The 20,779-nt window shown below is 45.1% G+C and overlaps 1 protein-coding gene across 1 annotated transcript; it reads right to left on the bottom strand.

Annotated features, from left to right (window-relative positions):
* Nucleotides 1-4,964: 4,964 nt before the first annotated feature.
* Cox11 (Cytochrome c oxidase copper chaperone COX11) lies at nt 4,965-20,486 on the bottom strand. The gene is made up of 5 exons (XM_075702908.1): nt 20,076-20,486; nt 18,288-18,443; nt 17,428-17,553; nt 9,142-9,183; nt 4,965-5,640 (listed from the first exon to the last, which is right to left on the bottom strand). Exons 1-5 carry the CDS (start codon nt 20,292-20,294, stop codon nt 5,500-5,502), a joined length of 684 nt encoding a protein of 227 aa, XP_075559023.1. The 5' UTR covers nt 20,295-20,486; the 3' UTR covers nt 4,965-5,499.
* Nucleotides 20,487-20,779: the final 293 nt, after the last annotated feature.

The raw sequence follows: 20,779 nt of genomic DNA, 5'->3' as shown, positions 1-20,779 counted from the left end.
TCGGGGACGCATTAAAGATCTCCTGGAGGTCAGAATCAATTCAGAATCTTCCCCTAAAGGCGTGCCTCATAATCAAATTGTGGCTTTGGCACGTAAAACCCCAGAATTAAATTCAAGAAGTGTCATCCCTCGTGAAGCAAAAATATATATATTTTTTTACTGTATCTGAAAGAAAGCTAGAAATTTAAGTACTACTAATAACCCAGAGCCCTCTGTTATGGTGCCTCTAATAGCCCACATTTCTCTTGAAGATGTACAGCCTCATGAATTTTTCAGTAAAACGCTTTATGATGAAAGCATTGTGGGCAAAAGCTATCATTTGAGATTCAACTCTGCTTTGAGGACATATTCACTCAAAATGTGTTGTAACGGCAGCATGAGACAGACTGTAGTGATGACTATTTGGCACTGCGGTAGCTAGAAGTGCTCCGATGACAGCTGTTCATCCAAGGTCTACTGTACAGCTCAGCCATAACAGTGGCGAAATACTGACTTGCGTGTTGTATGCATGAATAGAAGAATGGGCTTTTGCAGTGGTTAGAAAACAATTTATATGCACAATAAAACGAACCATTGAATCAGTTTAGCCTGATGAAATAGCTTAAAGCTCAGTCTTCGTTTATTTGGTGCTAATAGGTTGATTATTGGAATATTTATTTATTTATTTCAGTACTCTCAATGCCACGTGGCATGTTAGAGAGGAGTGGAACTAGATACAATATGTAGAAACTAGTTTTGAAGGGTGATGGGACAGGATTGCTGAAAACGGAGGTGGGCAGGCAGTTCCAACTGCTTGCTGTCCTTGGAATGAATAAGCGTGCAGGTTTGTACACGAACTTGGGACGTGGACCTTGAAGTTGTGATGGGTGTGTGCTGAGATGTAATGGGGGGGAGCGGTGATTATGTACTCTTGAGGTGATGACTGGTGTGGGATGTTTTGTGGAATAGCACAAGTCGCGCTATTTTTCTTCGGATCGCAAGGTCAGGGAGGTCCAGGTGAATTTTCATTGCAGTAACACCAGCGACACGGGAGTAATTAGGAAGGATGAAACGGGCACTTTGGTTTTCGTTAGCTTCAAGAGACGAGGTGAGCAAGGCTGAGTAAGGATCGCAGATACAGTTGGCATATTCAAGTTTTGGCCTTATAAGTGTTTGATAAAGTAGCAGTTTTAAAGAAATAGGAGCCAAGGAAAAGTTTAGATGGAGAAAACCTAACCTGCAATTAGCATTGTTAGCCACAAAGTCCATGCAAGTTTGCCATGTAAAGGTGTTAGCTATATGAATGCCAAGGTATTTATATAAGCTAACAGCCTCTAAGATAGCATTATTAGCAAGTACAGGTAAGGGGCAGCAGCATTACTTCTACAGCATACTCTCATTACGTCAATTTATGTACATTTAATTTCATTAGCCATTGAGTGCAATATGAAATCAATGTCAAAGTTCCATTATTGAATTTTCATGTCAGGACCCCAGCACTGTTGTATCACTGTTATGCAAGCATTTCCTCATTTTGGCATTACTGTGCCTTCATCAATGTACTTCAAGTTTGCCAAGTTCAGTGTTCGGCTCCTTTAAATTGCAGTTTAGTCCATAGGCGTTGAGTTCTCATTTTCCCAGTGGGGAGAAGGGCCCGGCGAGCTTCTCCAACCTCCATCCCCCCATGAAGTAGTTGCCATTACCAGTAATATTGCCAAATATTGGCCAGGAAGCAGTCCAGGAACACCCACCTTTTTACCTTCTGCACTTTCTGGTCACCCACAGTGAAAAAGCCATCACTGAAGTTGGGTGCAGCATTCACTTTGGCCGCTCGCAGGACACACTTTGAGAAACTGGATTAGAGCACAACCACTGTGCAGGTACGAGTTCATTTGCCCCGCCTACCATGGACTGCTGTTCCTAGACAACTTGCTTTTGAGCATGCACTGCTAGATGAGCTGGTTTCCACTACTCTCACTTCTTACTACGCAATTGGTTTTGAAAGTTCCTTCGAGCATCGCCATACTGCATTAAATTTTTTATAAAATCATGCAATCCTTCTGGCTGAAATTCTGTCACACAATCGTCATCAGTCGCATGTGTATTTTTTTTTCTTTAGTGTGCCCAGTACTCACCTCACAGGAACATCTGCAAATGAATGTTCCCAAGCCAAAGCCTTCAGTGCATGGAGGAGTGGGTGACTTAGCCTACCAATCAGACACCACTATCTCGGAAACAACTTACCTGTATCTCGAAACATTCTGTAGATTCTGCACACGCGCTTCAAGATCAACTGCAACAAAATTTTGGGCCGTGTAAGGAGCCTAGTTTCAGACAGCGTACATATAGAGCAGCCTCCGTGGGAAGTTTCTCATTTGAAATACGAGCGGATGCATCTCGAAAGGCTCGCAAAAATAGATGTTTTCTGCAACGGAACTCAAAAAAAAGGAAAGAAGAAATGCTGCCACTACGTCTCCCCTGAATTGACGTACGACTCTGAAAGCACGGCTCCTCGACATGACCTCAGGGATCGGATGCCACACGGTTTATAAAAATCATGGAGGCAAATCCTGGCATCTTCAAACGAATGTGTTCACACATTAAGCCTCTAGGTTCACAAGCTTTCTTTTTTTTTTCTCCGTATAGTCGACGCCCTTTGATTCGACCCTTGCGCCACCGCAAGATTTAGGTCAAATTAGGAAACAGGAACAAAATACACAAAATCAAATATTTTTCAAGATCGAGAAAGAGATACTGAAAAATTTCTTGACTGCGATGGACAGCACTATGTAATTGCCAGGTGACCCCACGCTGAATGAATGGAGCAGACTGATGAATACGGGGGCACGTCACAACACAAAACAAGCGGCAACGAATGGCCTTACAGGCGGAAGGACTGTGAGTAACTGAAAACTAAAAATAAATAAACTTCACGCCTTGGGAAGCAGCAGCGATGTCAGATGAATTTCTTGTGTTTTCAAGCTTTTAGTAACCAGTGCATGCATGAAGAAATGCCAGTAGGGATCAAATTAACATGAAGTGACATGCTTTTGCATGTGAACTGAACTGAGCTTTCTTTACACAGCATCCATAGCAATACAGTCGAACCTTGATATAACCAAAGCGTATATAACGAAATGAATGTAAAAACTTTATCACAAATATCAGTGTTAGCAAATGTAAGCCTATAACGAATATTGGGTATAACGAAGGTATTTTTGTGTCAGATACAACTTCGTTATAATGGGGTTCAACTGTATATGGTTTGTGGCTAGGACTTTCGAATTATGCATTCAATGAACAAAAAGTTAAATGAACTGATGTCTAATTAATGGGAATTGACTGTATCTGCCTTCGCATAATAATAAAAAATTGTAGATCCCATGAGCTGTGGCAATTTAAACAATGCTTTCTTGGGTGTTGCAAGGAATGCAGTTCTTTTTTGCCAACAGTTTGAAGCTATAGAGCGCAGGACGAAGGTCGACGTGTTTTCGCCAAGAAAATGTGTCTGTGTCAACACTGCACATCAACACCACCTACCTTCGCATTTCTGGGCAAAAGGTTTACCGCCCTCCCTAGTGCGTACTACTGCAACTAAAGGCTTCCCGTTCACTTCCCGTTCACAAGCCAGCTTGAGCTCATATTCTAAGCCCCACTTCGCGGCACATCAAATACGTTCCTGCCCAGCTTGACACCTCTTCTGTGCCTGTCTCTGCACTCAGTACACACGATGGCATCATTGTGTTGGCGTTGGAGCTCCCGTCTGCATTCGCCTACCTTGGCTGCCCTAGGCCACCTCAGTTTCCACCATCTCCAGGACCAGTTCACACTATATCTTGGCTTCACCCATGCTGCTAGACAGCCTTATTATTCAGAAGGTGTGCACTATATTAAAAAAATTATGCAAGTCCTATGCACTCTTCAAATCAATGGTAAGTGAAGCATCTTGCAGGTAGCTAGCTATCCAGCATCATTTTCGATTTAATAAAGCATTGCCAGACAGCGCAACAGGTAAGAAAGTGGCCCAACTTGAAAATTTGGAGGCTAGCCAACTGAAATTTGGAGGTGGGCCAACTTGAATCTTGGGGATAGGCCAACTTAAATTTGGGGGTGGGCCAACTTGAAATGTGGGGGTGGGCCTTTGGGAAACAAAACGAAAATGTAACAGCCAAGCTAAAGAATGCTTATGGATTTGTACAGAATTTTCAGAATTTCTGCACAATTTTTTATAAACAAAAGCTTCATAACGTACTATGCCCCACCCTCTCCCCCTATGACAGAAAATTGCCAACTTTAAGAATTGTAGGACGTAAACAACATTTTGTAGTTACTGCGATAATGGCTATTCAGTAGTAGAAAAATATTCAAAAACTATATGATTCATTTCTGGCAATATTCAATTTATATTCGATTCGGTCTCAAAGGTCACTATTTGCATACGCTACCCTGTTTCAAACCCCACTTAGACATAATTTTTAGAGCAATAGCTACTCGAGGTACAAACCCACAAAATGCCTGGTTCCTTAAATCTGACCTTCAAGCTCAGCCAAGGTCAAAGTGGGACTTGGCTGCCACTACCGGTGGCTGCTGTGTACGCCCCGTGGGTGCCCATATCTTGAAAGCTATCTGCGATGTGCACAAAGTGCGGCAAATGCTGGTGTCTTCGTATGCACTGTGCTTTTGATGCCCAGTTCCTGTTGAAACGAGATGCAGCATGAAAATAATTTCGCTCGCTGCCGTTGCCATACCGAGCAGCGTCCGTGTGTTGTTCTGTGGTGCAAATGTAGATGCAGCAGTGGCTGACGGCACTGAGCAGCATCCGTGTCCTCTCCCAAAGCAAGCAAAATCATGATATCGCTCAGCAAACTTGCTTTAAACAAGTTCAACCACGGCAATTTTTTTTGTTTTGTTGAGGAGGCCGTGAGAACGAGAAAGACAGGAACCTGACTACCTATCTATCACCACACAAAGTGCTTGGTAAGAAGAAAGGCATGCTTCGCTTTATTAAAATAAACTCTACTGAAGTGCAGCTGTACTTGTTTCAATGCCAGAAATCGAAGATGCCAGTTGTGGCAAACTCCTGGCAACACAGACTGATTTTCTGGCTCTCAATGCTCTAATGAGCTCAGCCAATATACAATTCTGCCACGGACAGTGATTTATTAATTTCTTGTGCAGGTAACATTCTAAAGTAAAGCAAGGGCTGGGAGTGAAGTCATACTAGAGGGTTCTGGATTAAAAAATTATCCACCTGAAGTTCTATAACAAGCCCCCAACACTCGATATGTGAACGTTTCTGCATTCCATCCACATTAGAATTAAGCTGCAGCGGCTCAAACAAACCCGCAACCTCTAAGGCCAATGATCATTGAGCGGGTGTTGTCATGGCCATCATTCAAATGCTGCCAAACGCTTGTCACAACACACAATTCATTTTTCACTCTAAGCAGCGTGAATTGCACGCTTCCTGCGACACGTTGCAGAAGAGAGGAGACTAGACGCCGGGTCAGATCGGTGCGTTCACCGGATGGTGGGCAGTGGCAGCTGTATGCCCGGCTTGGCCTCGAAGAAGGTATACGAGAGTGTGATGTCGTTACAGGTCTCTAGAATCGGGTCGGCCGCAAACTCTGGGTCGATGTAGAAGAACACCGGCATGTCCACCTGCGGTTCGGCGCACGTAACACACTTGTCTTAGTAAACGAGGCTGCAGTGAAAAGGGCAGAAGCGGAGGGAAAAAAGATGCTAGCTGAAATTTTGAATTAAGGCGAAGGTGTTCACAGGGTAGTGCAACTAGTACAAGGATGCGGAGGAAGAACAGGATGTGCATGCATTGATAACTTCCAGTAGTGATTTGAGGGGAAGAACAACATTTATACATCCTGCACTTTACATCACAGAGCACACACAAAAAAATTTATATTCAGGGGATTAGATGTGCCAAGACTACTATCTGATGAGGCACGCCACAGTGGGGGACTTTGTATAATTTTTGACCACCTGGGCTTTATTTTTAGCATGCACCCATATTTAAGTACATGGGTGTTTTTGCATTCTGCCCCATGTGGCAACCGCGGCCAGGATTGAATCTGTGACTTTGGGCTCAGCAACGCAACGCCACAGCCACTGGAGTCGGAGAGCACAAAAGTATTGGGGACATCAGAATCGGTTTTAGTGTGATGATTAGAAAGATTACGAGATGTTAATATACAGAAGGAGGTCCCGAACTCAAAGACTGCAGTGGGACCTCCTTTACAAACTAAACATAATATAACACAGATTACAACAGTTTCAACAAATCGTTAACTAGGAAGAATCATAGGTTTTAGTATGAATAGCATAACTGAAGAACTAAATGTGCATCAATAAGTCATATCAAAAAACACTGTTGCATAATATCACTGACTACTAATAAATTAACAGCATAAATGACATGATGTACACAGCATAATTTGCGAACTTGAACATATAAGCATGGCGAGGACATCAAACAGCAACCTAATGGTATGACAATGAAAATGAAATGAAGGCATCCTGAAAGAGTGGTTGTGAGTATGAACTAGGCATCAGTATTAGACAGAATGTATTTTCATTGTTTCTTGAGTTTGTGAATTATAAGTGAATTTATATCTGATGGTAGTGTGTTCCAGAATGCAACAGATGAAGAATGGATGCTCTGCTTGCCATACTTAGTATGTATTTTGGGTAAACTAAGGTTCCTGTGTATTGCAAAGCTGGTAATATTAGTATTTATTAGAGAAGAGTGTGGTATCAACCTATCACATCGTAATTGATTTGATGGAACAAAAAGGTACTAAGGTTATATTTAACGAGTTGTGTGATTGAAAGAATGTGATTAGTTCATAAAAGATATGAGGCATTGTGGTTGTATGGGCTAAATGTAATTATTCTAATACAGTCAAACCCAGTTATAATGATACCGGTTTTAACAATATATCAGTTATAACAATGAGAAGCTACTGCACCGTCAAATTTTGTATGTTTTGCATGGTGAAATAACCTGTTTACTACCATACCTCAATGCTACTTTATCGGTTATAACAATGAAGTCTGGATGCTCAGTGCCCGAGCTGAAGGGTAGTGAAATATAAAATCCTTGAAAAGAAAAAAAGGAAATGAGAAATTCGAGTTGCTGCATGATGGCCTGCTGCTCGAACGGCTGCTGCGCGCTCATTTTGCAGACTTCTCCACGTGCCTCTCTCTCGTTGCCCTCTCAACCCTCCGAACACGAATGGGCTGCGCCCATATCTCTATGCCGTGCTACCCTCCGAAACCAGATGGACTGCGCCAACTGTGCTGCTTGCATCTTGCTCGCTGGCTCCTCATTCAGCACAGTTCTGCAAACAGCCCCGTATTTGTGTTTTGCGTCGAAGTCGTTCCTGGCCACGTGGCTTCTCAGCCTCTTTACACTCGCCGCCGAAAAAGAAGACGATTTATCCGCCCGCTGATAATCGGCAATGCATGACGTTGCCGATGAAAAGAAAGCACACGGCCATAGATTTGGAAACTAAGTACTAAGTGCTTCTAACCAATGAGGCGATCGTCACGAACGTGCGTGCACTGGATAGCGACGGCGACGACAACAGCGACGACGCGGTAGGGCAGGCTGCCTCAACACTTGTCCTCACAGGAGGCCCGGCAGGTGATTCAAACCCCCTCTGGCGCTCTGTTTTCGTGAGGAACCTTCCACTGCACTACGTGGAGTACCTGGATACCTTGGAGAAGGATGTTGGAAAGGCTGACGGACATAGGGTTTTCTCGTACAATGCAGTGTGACGTACGTGGCGAGGCGCTTGTGGCAATCTCGCCTCAGCGTTTCTTCTGGATTTCTCAAGCTGACAGGCCCCTTTTGGGCCCACCAAAGCGCTGCCTCGGCGGTGCTCGCATATCGCTTGCCACCTGTGACCCCTCTTTGCAGTTATAGCAGTGCCATTCTTTAACGCCGACAGCCGCGGCTTGTTACATGCGATCAGGAAGCAGTTAAGTGAGCGAGCGCAATCGGCAGCCAGATGGAGGAAGGTGGTGGGGAGAGGCAGTGGCCTCCCCGCCATTATAGTTTGCTAAGATCAGCTCTGCCATCCCACTATTTAGATTTTTTCATGCAACCCGGTTTTAACAATTATCAGTTATAACAATGGAATTTTTGTGGCATTTGAATATTGTTATAAGTGGGTTCGACTGTAGCCTGATTCTGAGGATTTCCAATGAGCTTAAATGGGTTACAAGTAACGCAGCAGTTAATGTGGGAATGAATAAATGAAAAGTATAAGGATAGTAATATTTGATGATTAAATATGTTTCGTGCCATTAGAAGTACCCTGATTTCATAGGTAATCTTCTGTTTTACTTTGGTTATTTGTTCAATAAATTTAAGATTTCTGTCTACTTCTGTACCAAGATAACTACAGGAAAAACTTGCAGGGATAGGACTGGCACCAAGAAAAATAGGAGGAATGAATTGAAGTGTTCGTCACTGAGAAGTGAATAGAACGAACTTTGTTTTCGACAGGTTTATTTGTAGCTGGTTAGTGTGGCATCACTCCAGCAGACTGTGTAAATCAGCATTAAGATTAGACACTGAAGGTGTAAGGCATTTATCGGAGTTATTGACCACTAGTACCATCTGCATAAAGTACACATTTCGAAGAACACGTCGTTAACATATAATAAAAATAAAAGCGGACCCAATATAGAACCCTGGGGCACGGCAGTATTAGTGAACATGGTTTTAGAATTAATGACTGAAACAGTTACTACAGTACCTGCATTTTGTCTGTCAAGTAATTTTGTAGTAACGAAAGTGCTGGGCCAGTAATTCCTAATGACTCAAGCTTATGAAACAAGATGTGATGATTTATTTTCTCGAATGCTTTGCTTAAATCTACAGATACTGAAACTGCATAATTGCCTTCATCGATAGCAAGCTTTATTGATCAGTTAACGCAAGAAGAGCAAGTTCCCTGGAGTAACCCGGGCAAAACCGTATTGAATGGCGTGTCGTTCCTTCCAGGAAATAAGTTGTTGCTTAAAGTTAGCGCTGCGTGCATTTCCTGTTCTGCCTCAGCGTCCATGTACTTGCTGTGCCACACTAGATGTCTCTCAAACATATTTAAATGACAGCATGATGGGCAAGGTAGTGCTCACCTGTTCATTAGGGTTCAGGCGCTGCTCTTCAAAACAGAAACACTGCAAACAAACACAAACAAGAAAGAAGTACAGTTGAACATCAATAGGACGAAATTCTTGATATAATGAAGTATATAACTTTTTACAACTTCTTGTCCATAGGACGCCATGTATTTTGAACCCCAATATAAAAAGTGTGTTTATATATATATATATATATATATATATATATATATATATAAACGAATTAAATATAACAAAATTGCACTGCTGCTGCGAAGGAATACCAAGACAATAAATGGAAACTTCCTCGAATGCAAATAGTGGTCAAATAGTGGTTGTATTACATGCGGCTGCTTGCAAACGCACCTCTCAAATCATGTGCTGCACGACCGAGAGTGACTGCGGAAGCGTAGCAGTGTCATGCTCCGTATAATGTCCAAGTGCGATATTCCTCTAGCGTCTGAAGTCCTGTGTGCTTTGGGTACGAGTGGGAGCGAGGGGGCAGGTCGGCATGTATCCTTTTCTAGTGCAGCTGCAGCAGCGTATGGTTGTCAGCATGGCTGAGCGCAAACGCGGATTCAGCAGCATACCCTCTTTTAGAGGTAATCTGGCGAGTATGCAAAGACTGGGCAAGCTGAGGTAGTATGGCATTGCGCGCTGCCTTCCCGAGTTGCTAGTCTTGAGTTTCGGAGACCAATTGAAGCGACAGGCAGATGAGGCATTCGTTCCCGCTGCCGGCGCTTACCGTGACAGCACTGTCCCACTGCAGGCGACACTATCAGCCATGGGGGCAGAGTGGTCACGAAAGCGTGGCTGGCTTCGCTTCGTACCATCAATGTGAAGATATCGTCGGTACGCATGAAACCCTATTTTTGTCACCAACCCTCAAATTCAACAAAATGATCTGTTTTCTCATTCAAATTTGCTTCTTCCGACTACCCAATAATTCAGAAAATTTTGCAGCAGCTTCTGTATATGGAAATATATCGACAACCGTACCTATTTGCTTAAAGATTGAATTTAAATACAGTGGAACCCCGGTTATACGTCCCCCTGTTTCGCGACGACCCGGGTTTTACGGCGGATTAGCGCAGTCCTGACGAAGTCCCCATTGAAGCAATGCATTAAAAACCCCGGTTATCTGACGAAATTTTACGCCTGACACGCGTTATACAATGACCCTCGCGAAGCGAGGGACGGAACGGCGGACAAAAGAAAAGCGCAGCGGGTCTCTTTCCTCGCTCCGTCTCTCTGCGTGTGGAATGCTTGACACTGCTCGACCGGTTCGCTCCGGCGTAGCTTTCTTCCTGGCCTCATCTCATCGTTCGTTTCTCTCTCCCCCTTTTGAGCAGCCGTCCGTGACGCCCTCTGTGCTGAAACAGCGCCTTTTCTTCTCCACAATCACTTTCTCCCTCTCTTCTCCGTGGCAGCACCTCTCGTCGCATTGGGGAAGCGTTTCTTTCCTTCAAGTTTCCCAGCAGCAGATGGCCGACAAGGTAGTGCGGAGAGGCCTAGGTTTATCGCACGTGTTCTTCGTCGTAGTCCTAGCGACCAGCGTTCAGCGGAGGTTTTGAATTGTGTGGAGCAATGTGATGCATGATGTCCCGAAAGCGGACTGTTCTGTCGCTCAGCGATAAGCTGAATGTTATGAAGGAAGCGGAAAAGTGGCATAAAGCCACGAAAGCCAGCATTGCCCGGGACCTTAAGATACCTGAATATTCGCTTAAGACGATCCTTGCAAACAAAAAGGTGATATTGCAGAATGCCAACAAGTTCGGGCTCAAGCAGAAAGCGGCAAAAGAAAGGCAGCATGAAAAGTTAGAAAAAGCTCTCGTCAAGAGGCTGCATCGAGCACGGAGCTCTGTGATCAATGTTGGTGGCACCATTCTAAAAGAAAAGGTGGACCTTGTGGCATTGCGTCTGGGCATCAACGACTTTCAGGCATCGAACGGGTGGCTGCATCGCTTTAAAAAACGAAACAGGATTGTGTACAGCCGCTCCTGCGGAGAGAGCACTTCCGTGGACGTTTCGACAGTGAACGAGCGGATGGAGTCGCTGCCAGAGATGATTACTGCATACAAGCCCTGCGACATTTTCAACGCTGATGAGAGCGGTATTTTTTACCATATGCAGCCCGAGCAAACCCTTGCATTTAAGGGTGACAGCTGTCATGGTGGCAAGCGTAGTAAAGAGCATGTGACGGCACTATTCTGTGCTAACGAGGACAGTTCCGAGAGGCTGCCCGCTCGTTGTTGGGAAGTATGTAAAGCCATGGTGCTTTAAGAACTTGAAGACGCTGCCATGCAGCTACAACTTCAACAAAAAGGCCTGGATGACGTCTTCTCTTTGCTCTTCAGCAATTTTTTGCAGCAGCTGGATAACAAAATGGGTGCTAAGGCGAGAAAAACATTGCTTTTCATGGACAACGCACCGTGCCACCCACCCGATACGTCCAGCCTGAGGAACATAAAGGTTGTTTTTTTTTCCGCCCAACTGCACAAGCCAGCTGCAGCCATTGGATCCCGGCATCATTAAGTGCGTCAAGCAAGGGTGCTGGAAGCGGTGAGTGCAGCGTTGGCTGGCGGCTATGGAGCGCAGCAAGTCGGAAAAAAATATCACTGTGCTCGACGCCATGCATTTTATTGCCAGTTCGTGGAACGCAGTGTCGCGAAGCACAATCGCTAACTCGTTCAAGCACTGTGGCTTTAAGTGAGAGACTGCCTCCTCTGCTGGAGACGCAACATCCTCGATGCCGCTCGAGGCCGATGCAGGCGTCGCTGACGACGATTTCGAGGGTTTAAACCTCGCCACGACCTTCGCCGAGTATGTGGAGGCTGATGACAATGTTGCGATCTGCGGCGAGCTGTCACTAGCCGCGTTTACATGAATGCGACAACTGGCGCATCGCATCGCATCACTACAACTTTCTAGCGCATCGCATCCATGTAAACGGGCCAATTGCACTAAGAAATCATGTCACATTAATGCACCAGACCGAAGTGGATTGAGACGAGTAAGTAGATTTTCGCAATGCATGTAAACGCGATCGCAGCGCATTAGGAATTCTGGGAAATTGAATGTGCTGCTGATCTGCGCAGCGTGGCATGGTGCCAAACGCGTCTGAAAGCGTTGCTTTACCTTCTACGTCAGACGCTCGCCGAGCTGCGGCGTGGCACCGGAAGCGTCTGATGCGCTGCTCTGCCTTTCGATGTGCAACACCACGCGCACCACCACGCGCACCACCATCGCACCAAGGGTAATGTGCTACATGTAAATGCTGGCGCATCGCATTACTCAGGATGTGCTAGGGAAGGTGATGCGCTACTGGCACATTCTGTCGCATTCATGTAAACGCGACTACTGGATGACGCCATCGAGGAGGCTTTGCCTAGTGCCGACACAGCTGCGCCATCGTACGAGGACAACCACGAAGCCACAGATGCCGTGGCTGTGCCTACCATGTTCGCCGAGGTGCTACGGCATATAGACGGCATCCGGAACTTTATCTGTTCACGCGCCGCCGCATAGGACCTTATTTTGGACACTGCGCAACTCGAGCAAAAGCTCTTGGTTCACAGATCAAACAAGGTCCAAAAGAAACTTACAGACTTTTTTAAAAGTTCACGCTGGCTGGCGGGAATCGCGGCAGTGGGCAGTGGAACGCCGTAAAGGTTCGTTTGAATAAAGCATGATTGGTACCTGTACTGCAGCATTAATTCTTATCGCATTTACTTTTTTGGTAATTTGGGTTTCCAAGCCCTGCAGAGTATGTTAGTAGTTTACATTGAAGATTCTCGTAAATCCGTCGTGCGAAATAAGTAGTATTTTTATAGGCATAATTTATGGTCGGATTTTACGACGCTTTCTTGCGATCCCGAGAAAGTCATATAACCAAGGTTCCACTGTATAATGAAACATCGATATAATCAAGCAAATTGCCAATTTTACCAACTTCGTTACAACGAGTTTAACTCTGAAGTGTGATCAGCACTCACACAAATGACCACCGAAAATTGTTTTGTGCCAGCTGCTGTACTGAGTGCAAACCAGGAAAAATTTTGCACCTTTCCCTGGCAGATCAATGCAAAGAGAATTACACAAATGCTTACGGTAGTACCGTCATAATCACAGCATGGATAGGCCTCTGAAGTCTGGTTATAAGTTAATATTCATTAACATTCATTGCTTGGCATAAATTGAGAAAAAAAAGGGGAGGGCATAAGTACAGCTATACTAAAGAGGGACGTGTATATTTCACTTAAGCTTTCCACAAAAGATTTCGCACTAACCACTGCACTCTTACTGCTCTCAACTTTTGCAGAAATATCACACTTAGGAGTCTATGTCATTCAATGTAACACTTGGTGTAGTCAATTGCCTCATTTTTAAGACAAAAATGCAAAGTTGGCTTTCATATGGTGATACAAGCTGCTGCCGAGATGGCGTTGGCATAATCTTGTGTCGCCGCCTTACTATGTGTCACCGCCTTATCATTAACACATTGTTTTTGTAAATGTTTAAAATGTTTTACACTTGATTAGAGCAATATATTAGCTCTCTGTTTGGCTCGTGAAGCTCTGCACCAACAGGTGGCTGGACCATGCAGACTGATCAGGCTGCTCACGTATGTCTATGCTCCTTCATCAGCTTGAGTTTGTCTCCACCCACCCGTCGAAACGCCCAGCTCGCCGGTGGTTACTGGAATACCAGATATGCCCGGCGCTGCGACAGAATGCTCGCAACGCACGCTGCTTCGATAGCTCTCGCTTGGGGTCGACTGCCAAGCAGCTGGCGGAGAGGCTGGAGAGGCTTCGCACGCGCGCTCCTAGAGAACCGGAAGTCGACAACACGACGTGCCATCATGACGCAGAGCCAGTGAAGGCAGAGCTTAGCCCCGATGACTAGGCGAACGATTTGAGGAGAAAATGCATGGCTATGGAGGAGGGTAACTTGTAATCGTCCGTAGCTCTCTTAATATAAGACGTTTCACACAAATTGCAGTTCGAATGATTAGCTGTACCCTATGCACCTACAAAATTTGTCCGAACTATTTCAGGGGCCCTTTAAAGCACTATTCCAGACTGGACCTGCTTCACTTATTGCACATTACATAACCTACTATACTCATAAAGATAGCTGCTAACACACATTGAGGGTTACCTTGTTTCAGGTAATGTGTCCCCACAGGATAAAATTTTTTTATTGTGAATTTAAATTCCTCAGAGCCATGTTATTTCAAGGAATAACAAACAAATAAATTTTTATGTGGAAATAAAGCAACAGAAATCTTCAATGCATGCAGTTTTATACATGGTTTATTGTTGACTACCTAAGAAAACTAGCATAATTATTTTTTACACATGTAATATGTTCACAGAACTCATTTTAACATTTTAGATAGGTTTGACAACACTAAGGGCCATATGATGAAACATTCCATTTCATTTTCCACTTTCATCTCGTGTCGTGCTTTTTTGACCACTGTTATTCACTACTACCAAATAGGTGCGGCATACACACTAAGGTCACTTGCAAGGAAATTTCCCTTTGCCTCAATTAGTTATAAATAAATAGTATCCATATACAGTCAACTTCCATTAATTCAACCCTGACAGGACCGACGAAACTGATCGAATTATAGGTGTTTTCGATGGGAGACGACGTGTGTGCAATGCATTCATTGTCACCTAAGCTCTGCCGAGACAGACTCTGCCACTAAAGGGGTCGCTGTTGGGGTCACCCAGGGGTCAGGAGTGTGTGCGCTAAGCTTTGAGTCATCTACCGAAGGCCAATTTCGAAATAAAAAGTTTGGGCACATAGAAATGCATGGGCGCCGGCAGGGACCTTCGACCAAGATCTAATTAATCACAAAAATTTACCAAAGTCAAATTAATGGAAGTCTACTATACTATTGAAGCAATATTGGTAAAGCCGTAGGGCTAGTAAATGTATCATTTGCTTATTAGCAGCCTTTAATTAGCACCCCGGCAGATCAAGCATGCACTGCGTGGTCAGCGCATGTTACAGAATTCCAAGTGGATCGTCTGCAACATATTTCATTGTACCCCGGGTGGCGCCCAATCTCTGAGGTCATGTCGAGGAGACACGCATACTTAGTCACGTGTCACTTTCGGCGAGTGCTAATTGCAGCCTTATAATTATTTTTTTAAGTTTAGGTGTCAGAAGCATCTACTTTTGCAAGCCTTTTGTAACGCATTCACTCGTATTTCAAATGTACTTAAAACTTTGCATGGAGGCTGCTCTTTGTCTACACAATCTGAAACTAGTTTCCTTTCTTTTTTTTGCAGCCCAAAATTTATTTGCAGTTGGCCTTTAAACAACTATCTCACATACCTGCCAACCCTCGTGATGATCTTACTATGAATGACAGTACAGTAAAACCTCGTTATAACAAAACTGGATATAACAAACTAATGGATATAACAAAGCAATCGTGATTCCCCTTGAAGTTCTCATAGATGCCCACGTGTTGAAAACATCGTTTTCATGAAGCTAGAATTTCTTTGCCATGGGTATAATGAACCTTTTTTTAGAGTGAAGCTCTTTGGGGCATGTTCCTGCATTTCGCCGCGCCGTCGTGCTTCGCCATAACCAGCTCCGCAGCTGGGGCCTGTGTGCACTGCTGGCGTCATTTCTCGCGCACGGCGCGAGCCTTGCTCTTTTCGCTCCTCCTCCAATGCCACCCATGTGCAGCGGCAATCAGAGCGCCGGCTCGGTAGTGGCTGATCTCGATGATGTGCTGCTGCCCAAGCCGAAACGCATAGCCGCTGCCGTTCGCCACTGCGTGTACCCCTTCCCCCCACTTTTCTCCTCCGTGGCAGCGACCGCGTGAGAGCATGTGGTGTTCTCCAGTTGCCGAAGCGCTGGCTCAGTATCAGCGGATCGCAGTGCGTGCTTCCCAAGCCGAAACGCAAAGCCACCTTCAGTCGACTCGCTAGCAGCGTCAGTCAGTCGCCGCCATCTTTTCGCCGCACAACGTTCCCATGCGCCTACATGCAGCCTCCCGTGACCTCCCGATAAGTGAGGCAGCTGCGCTACATTTGCGGCGGCTGGTGCGAAATGTTCCGCACGAGACGGATTGTCCGAGGCTGACAGATGGTTTATATTATAATATAATCTGTTTGCCTGTATAAGTAGTTTATGCTCAGCCAGTACTTTCTGAGCCATGGGCAACGAGTATGTTAACTGTGCAGTCAAAGCCGCTAAAGACATCTCACACCCATTTGGTAAGTCCTACACTAGGACGTCTGTTCATATGTGGCTGACTACATACGCACAAGAAGCTTGGGCATGGCCAAATTGCACTTAAGTGGAAGCTTTAGCTTGGGGCCAACTTCCATTCCCTCACCCAAATAAACATGTAAAATGTGGAAACGCTTTTACAGGGCTAGACTGATTGAAATAAAATCTGCTGCATTTGAGAGAAAAAGTTACATTATAGCAAATCCTGAAAGCAGAATTTTAATTTACGACTTTGAATTTCTTACAAAATGTGCCATAAATAGGCAAGTTACAAAAGGAAACGAAGTATGACGCTTACATATGCGTAACTCTGTACCACTGACAAAACAGCAGTTCCGTAAACTGCATCCAGCTTACATTAAATTGTTGCAATGCTTGTGAGGATTTTCCAAAATTTGTAATCACAAGATAATGATATATTTCAAAGTTGTGTATAGTACATTCATTGTGTCCACTTTATATACATTGAAACGGGCAGAGATATAAGGTGATATGGGACCGTGTTTACTCTGCATAAGATATGGCCAGTACAACCAGCATGGCCGAATGCTAGGTTAGCCCCACTAAGTTGTCTCTTACGTCTTGTTGGTGATCGTCGTCTTTGTCCCTCTCATGGCACCGTGACAATATTATCAGGTGCCCGTTATAGGATTGCGATATCCTTCTTCATTGCCAAGTTACAGGGTTGTTAACTTATTTGAGTTTTCTTTTATTTTGCAATGTTCATGATCTTTCCTAAAAGACTGATGCCCTAAAAATCCACTTTGTACCATTACTAGCTTTTAGATTTTTCTATTAAAAGCAACAGATCGCATTAAACTTGGTGCAGTGGTTGCAAAGAAAAACGATTCATTCATTCCCATGTATTTACCAGATAGGAGTCCCCACGCTAAAGCTTTCTCTTCACTCCCTGCATTTGCAACAAAATTTTTCCAGCACTATGCAAATTTTTATTGCTAATCAAAAAGCGCAGTCCAAAGACTTCAGTGGTCAGCCTGTTTACACAACACACAGGCCCAGAATAGAATGGTCTCTCACCTGGATCTTGTTAAAGTACTTTCCTGCCTCAAAGGGCAGGATGTTGTACGTGGCAATGCCATCCACGGGCTTCTCGCCTGGATTGCGAGCGGTGTAAAAGGCAAGCACGGTTTCACCGGGGGCAACCTGCACGTGGGAGTATCTTGGTTGTCTCTATGGTCACTAATGACATTTTCTTTACTAGTGTGTCTGTCTGCTTACATCTATGCTCTTTTACGCCAACTTGGGTAACTGGTAGTCTATGGTCCAATGGGTGGAGCATTGGGCTGCTGTGCTGATATAACTGTGTTCGAAACCAACCATCAGACTAACCTGGGTCGCAGGGTGTGTGGCACTCTTCAATAAGAAATCCTTCAAAATTTCTCTGCTGCTGAGTGGAATCAAACCCTTATCACATCATATTCAAACAGTCTTGTCTGAATAATTATTCACACATAGGCCACATGCAGACTTTCTGGCGGCACCGCTAGATGACACAGCTTGTACAGAGAGAAGCACAAGAGAGGATCCCGGCACACCTCACCCATGGCAAATTTTGCCGGTAGCAATACAGTGTGCTGCTACATTGCTTCAATTCTAATCCTATTATAAGCTCAACACTCTGTGAGATGAGTCCTGCAGGAATATTTTATTGAGCATTTCTGCCGTAAACCTTTAGCTGCGAGTCGTGAATTGTGGCGTCTGCACTTCTGTCGCCCGCACAGTTTTGACGCTGTACTGTTTATCAGCAAAGGTGATTGGACAGCAAATGCAGCAAAAATTACCTGAGAGGTGTGTTCGCTCCAATTGTGAGCACGACCACAGTGACGTTACAGCACTCGTGTCTGTAAGCATGCAGCGGCACTGCTCGAGCTACGCACCACAATGTCAGACTGCCGTGGCTTGAAGTTCCAGCGCAGTCCAGAACCAGTGTCGGCAGAAAAGATAACCCTGATCTGGCGATGGCTCACGGGGTCCATCTTCTCAATTTTCTCACCGGCTTCGATCGCAAATGCTTGGCCGCCCCGGCCCGTTGACTGCATTGGAGAAACAAATCACTGAGGGTTCACTTGTATACTGTTTAAGCACAGGAGTGAGGACACAAGGGTGATGCTTGCAGCAGCTCACATTGCACGCAAAGACTTATGAGTTAACCAGGCTTTTATATTACTTTCGCAAAAAGAACCGCCATACCTTGATTGCTCATAGTAAGCAGGCAGGGGGGGTGGGGGTGGCACGTATTTAATGGCGACAGGTGCTCTTGCTTATGCAAGAATCTCGATTTGATGTTGGGTGTACTTGCTGTGTGTGAATAAAATTTACTAGTTGGCCGTCGTTCCGTTGCCTTCTAAGCCTTCTGTATGTTGTTGCATATCGCTGTTGTTACAAAATGCAGTTATACAAACTCGCCCAACGTTCAATTCCACTGCACTGAGAGTTCGTGCAACAGGCAAGAGACCGCGCTCATATATGTGTGCTTGAAGGGCGAGCCACTCTTGCAGGACATGCGTGTTGTGTGCCAACAACACAAAACGAGCTTCTTCTCATAATAATAATATTTGGGGTTTTACGTGCCAAAACCACTTTCTGATTATGAGGCACGCCGTAGTGGAGGACTCCGGAAATTTTGACCACCTGGGGTTCTTTAACGTGCACCTAAATCTAAGCACACGGGTGTTTTCGCATTTCGCCCCCATCGAAATGCGGCCGCCGTGGCCGGGATTCGATCCCGCGACCTCGTGCTCAGCAGCCCAACACCATAGCCACTGAGCAACCACGGCGGGTAACGAGCTTCTTCTGTGATGTGTTTTAAGACGTCCCATGAGAGGTAAAAGGAAGCTGGATTACAGTATACAAATGGAATCAACACTTGAGCACATGTACGTTATCTGGCACCTGTCTTAGAAGTGACAAATCAGAAAAGGTTCCAAATTAGGTGACTCAATTTATCAGCAATAACTGTTATCCCTTGGTCAGTATGTTGGTGGTAAAGGGCACACTAGGGATGGGACACACTACACATTAGAAGTGGAAAGAAGGAGTAAAACTCCTGCATGGTATGTGTTGCAATTAAGAAGCAGGGATGAATAAAATCTAATGTCTTCCAGTACCAATCAACCACTTCATGCCTTGTCACTTGCTTGAAACTTCAGCTTTACTGTGTTTTTTATACAAACAATTAGGGACGCTAGTAGGCTTCTAGACTGGTGAATAGACAACGGGGTACCTTTTTCTTCCCTGATGTAACGTGCGAAGTTCAATTTTAAGCGTGTGCACTTTGATTTTGCATTGCCTCTGAAATCTGCTATTGGTTTACCCACAAATGACTTGCGCAGTTATGTAGTTTCTGAAAATACGTAACTTTTGTTTGTTTATATGTTTTGTATGTCCCGTCTGCAGCAACGCTATGGTGGCGACGCAGGTGTCGTACAAATGAAAAATAGTTTCCACGAAGGAGACAGAGAGCGACGTTTCTTGTTTTCTGTATCTGCTTCACAAGAAATCCGGACGCGCAGTGTACCTAGTGCATTACTTGACTTTTCCGTGCAATCAAGCACGCTGTTCTCCAGTTACACATGCGTTCCCGTGCCACACATTGGAAACTTGTCGGTCGATTTACGGCGAGCATCTGAAACTCCTGAGCATAACGCCCTGCAACGTGCGCTCACCTGACAGTACATCCTGTACAGCGGTACGGCCGCGTAGCTGAGCCCACCGACGAGCACAGTCATCGAAGTCACGTACATGAGCACTGTCCGGTTCTTCTTCTCTCGAGAGCTCGCGCCGCCGTTGGCGTACATACGGCGCACGCATGGCGAGGTCAGCAGCGTGCGCTTGAGCCTCTCGAGCTGAACTGCCGACCGAAAGACGCACACGCACATGCTCATGGTCGGGCATCGAGCGGCTTACGAGTGCGCGCCCTCCGCTAGACGGATTGCACTAGACCGCGAGACTTCCGATCGTTGACTTTTCACCATTAGAGCACAAACTCGCGACTGAGCCGGCGTAATTTACCGGTTTACCCTTGAAAGCCAACTCGCGCTGCTCGCGCAGCAGAAGCCACAAACTTGCGCTTGGCTTGGATGCAAGTGATGCGTTGGCACCGTTACAGGCGAGCGCGCTCTTTGCTTGTTTGAAGGCTTGCGCAGCCTTGCTGCTGCGTGTTGACCACGACTGTGTTGATAAAATCAATGCAACTTTATCTTGTTGCGGTGTCATCTTGGTTCAGCACGAGTAACAGCAGCCGGAAAAAGTTCTTATCTTTTGACTGCTTTTGACAGTGGCCTGCTGTGAGTATTGAAAACAAATCTCAAAGGCCATACTTTCACTGCTTTAAACTTCGGAGGCAATATACTTGTATCACCTACAGCAA

This window comes from Dermacentor variabilis, chromosome 8 (assembly GCF_050947875.1).
Source record: "Dermacentor variabilis isolate Ectoservices chromosome 8, ASM5094787v1, whole genome shotgun sequence".
In the NCBI taxonomy this organism is placed as follows: Eukaryota; Metazoa; Arthropoda; class Arachnida; order Ixodida; family Ixodidae; genus Dermacentor; species Dermacentor variabilis.
This window is presented reverse-complemented; position numbering and strand designations above follow the sequence as displayed.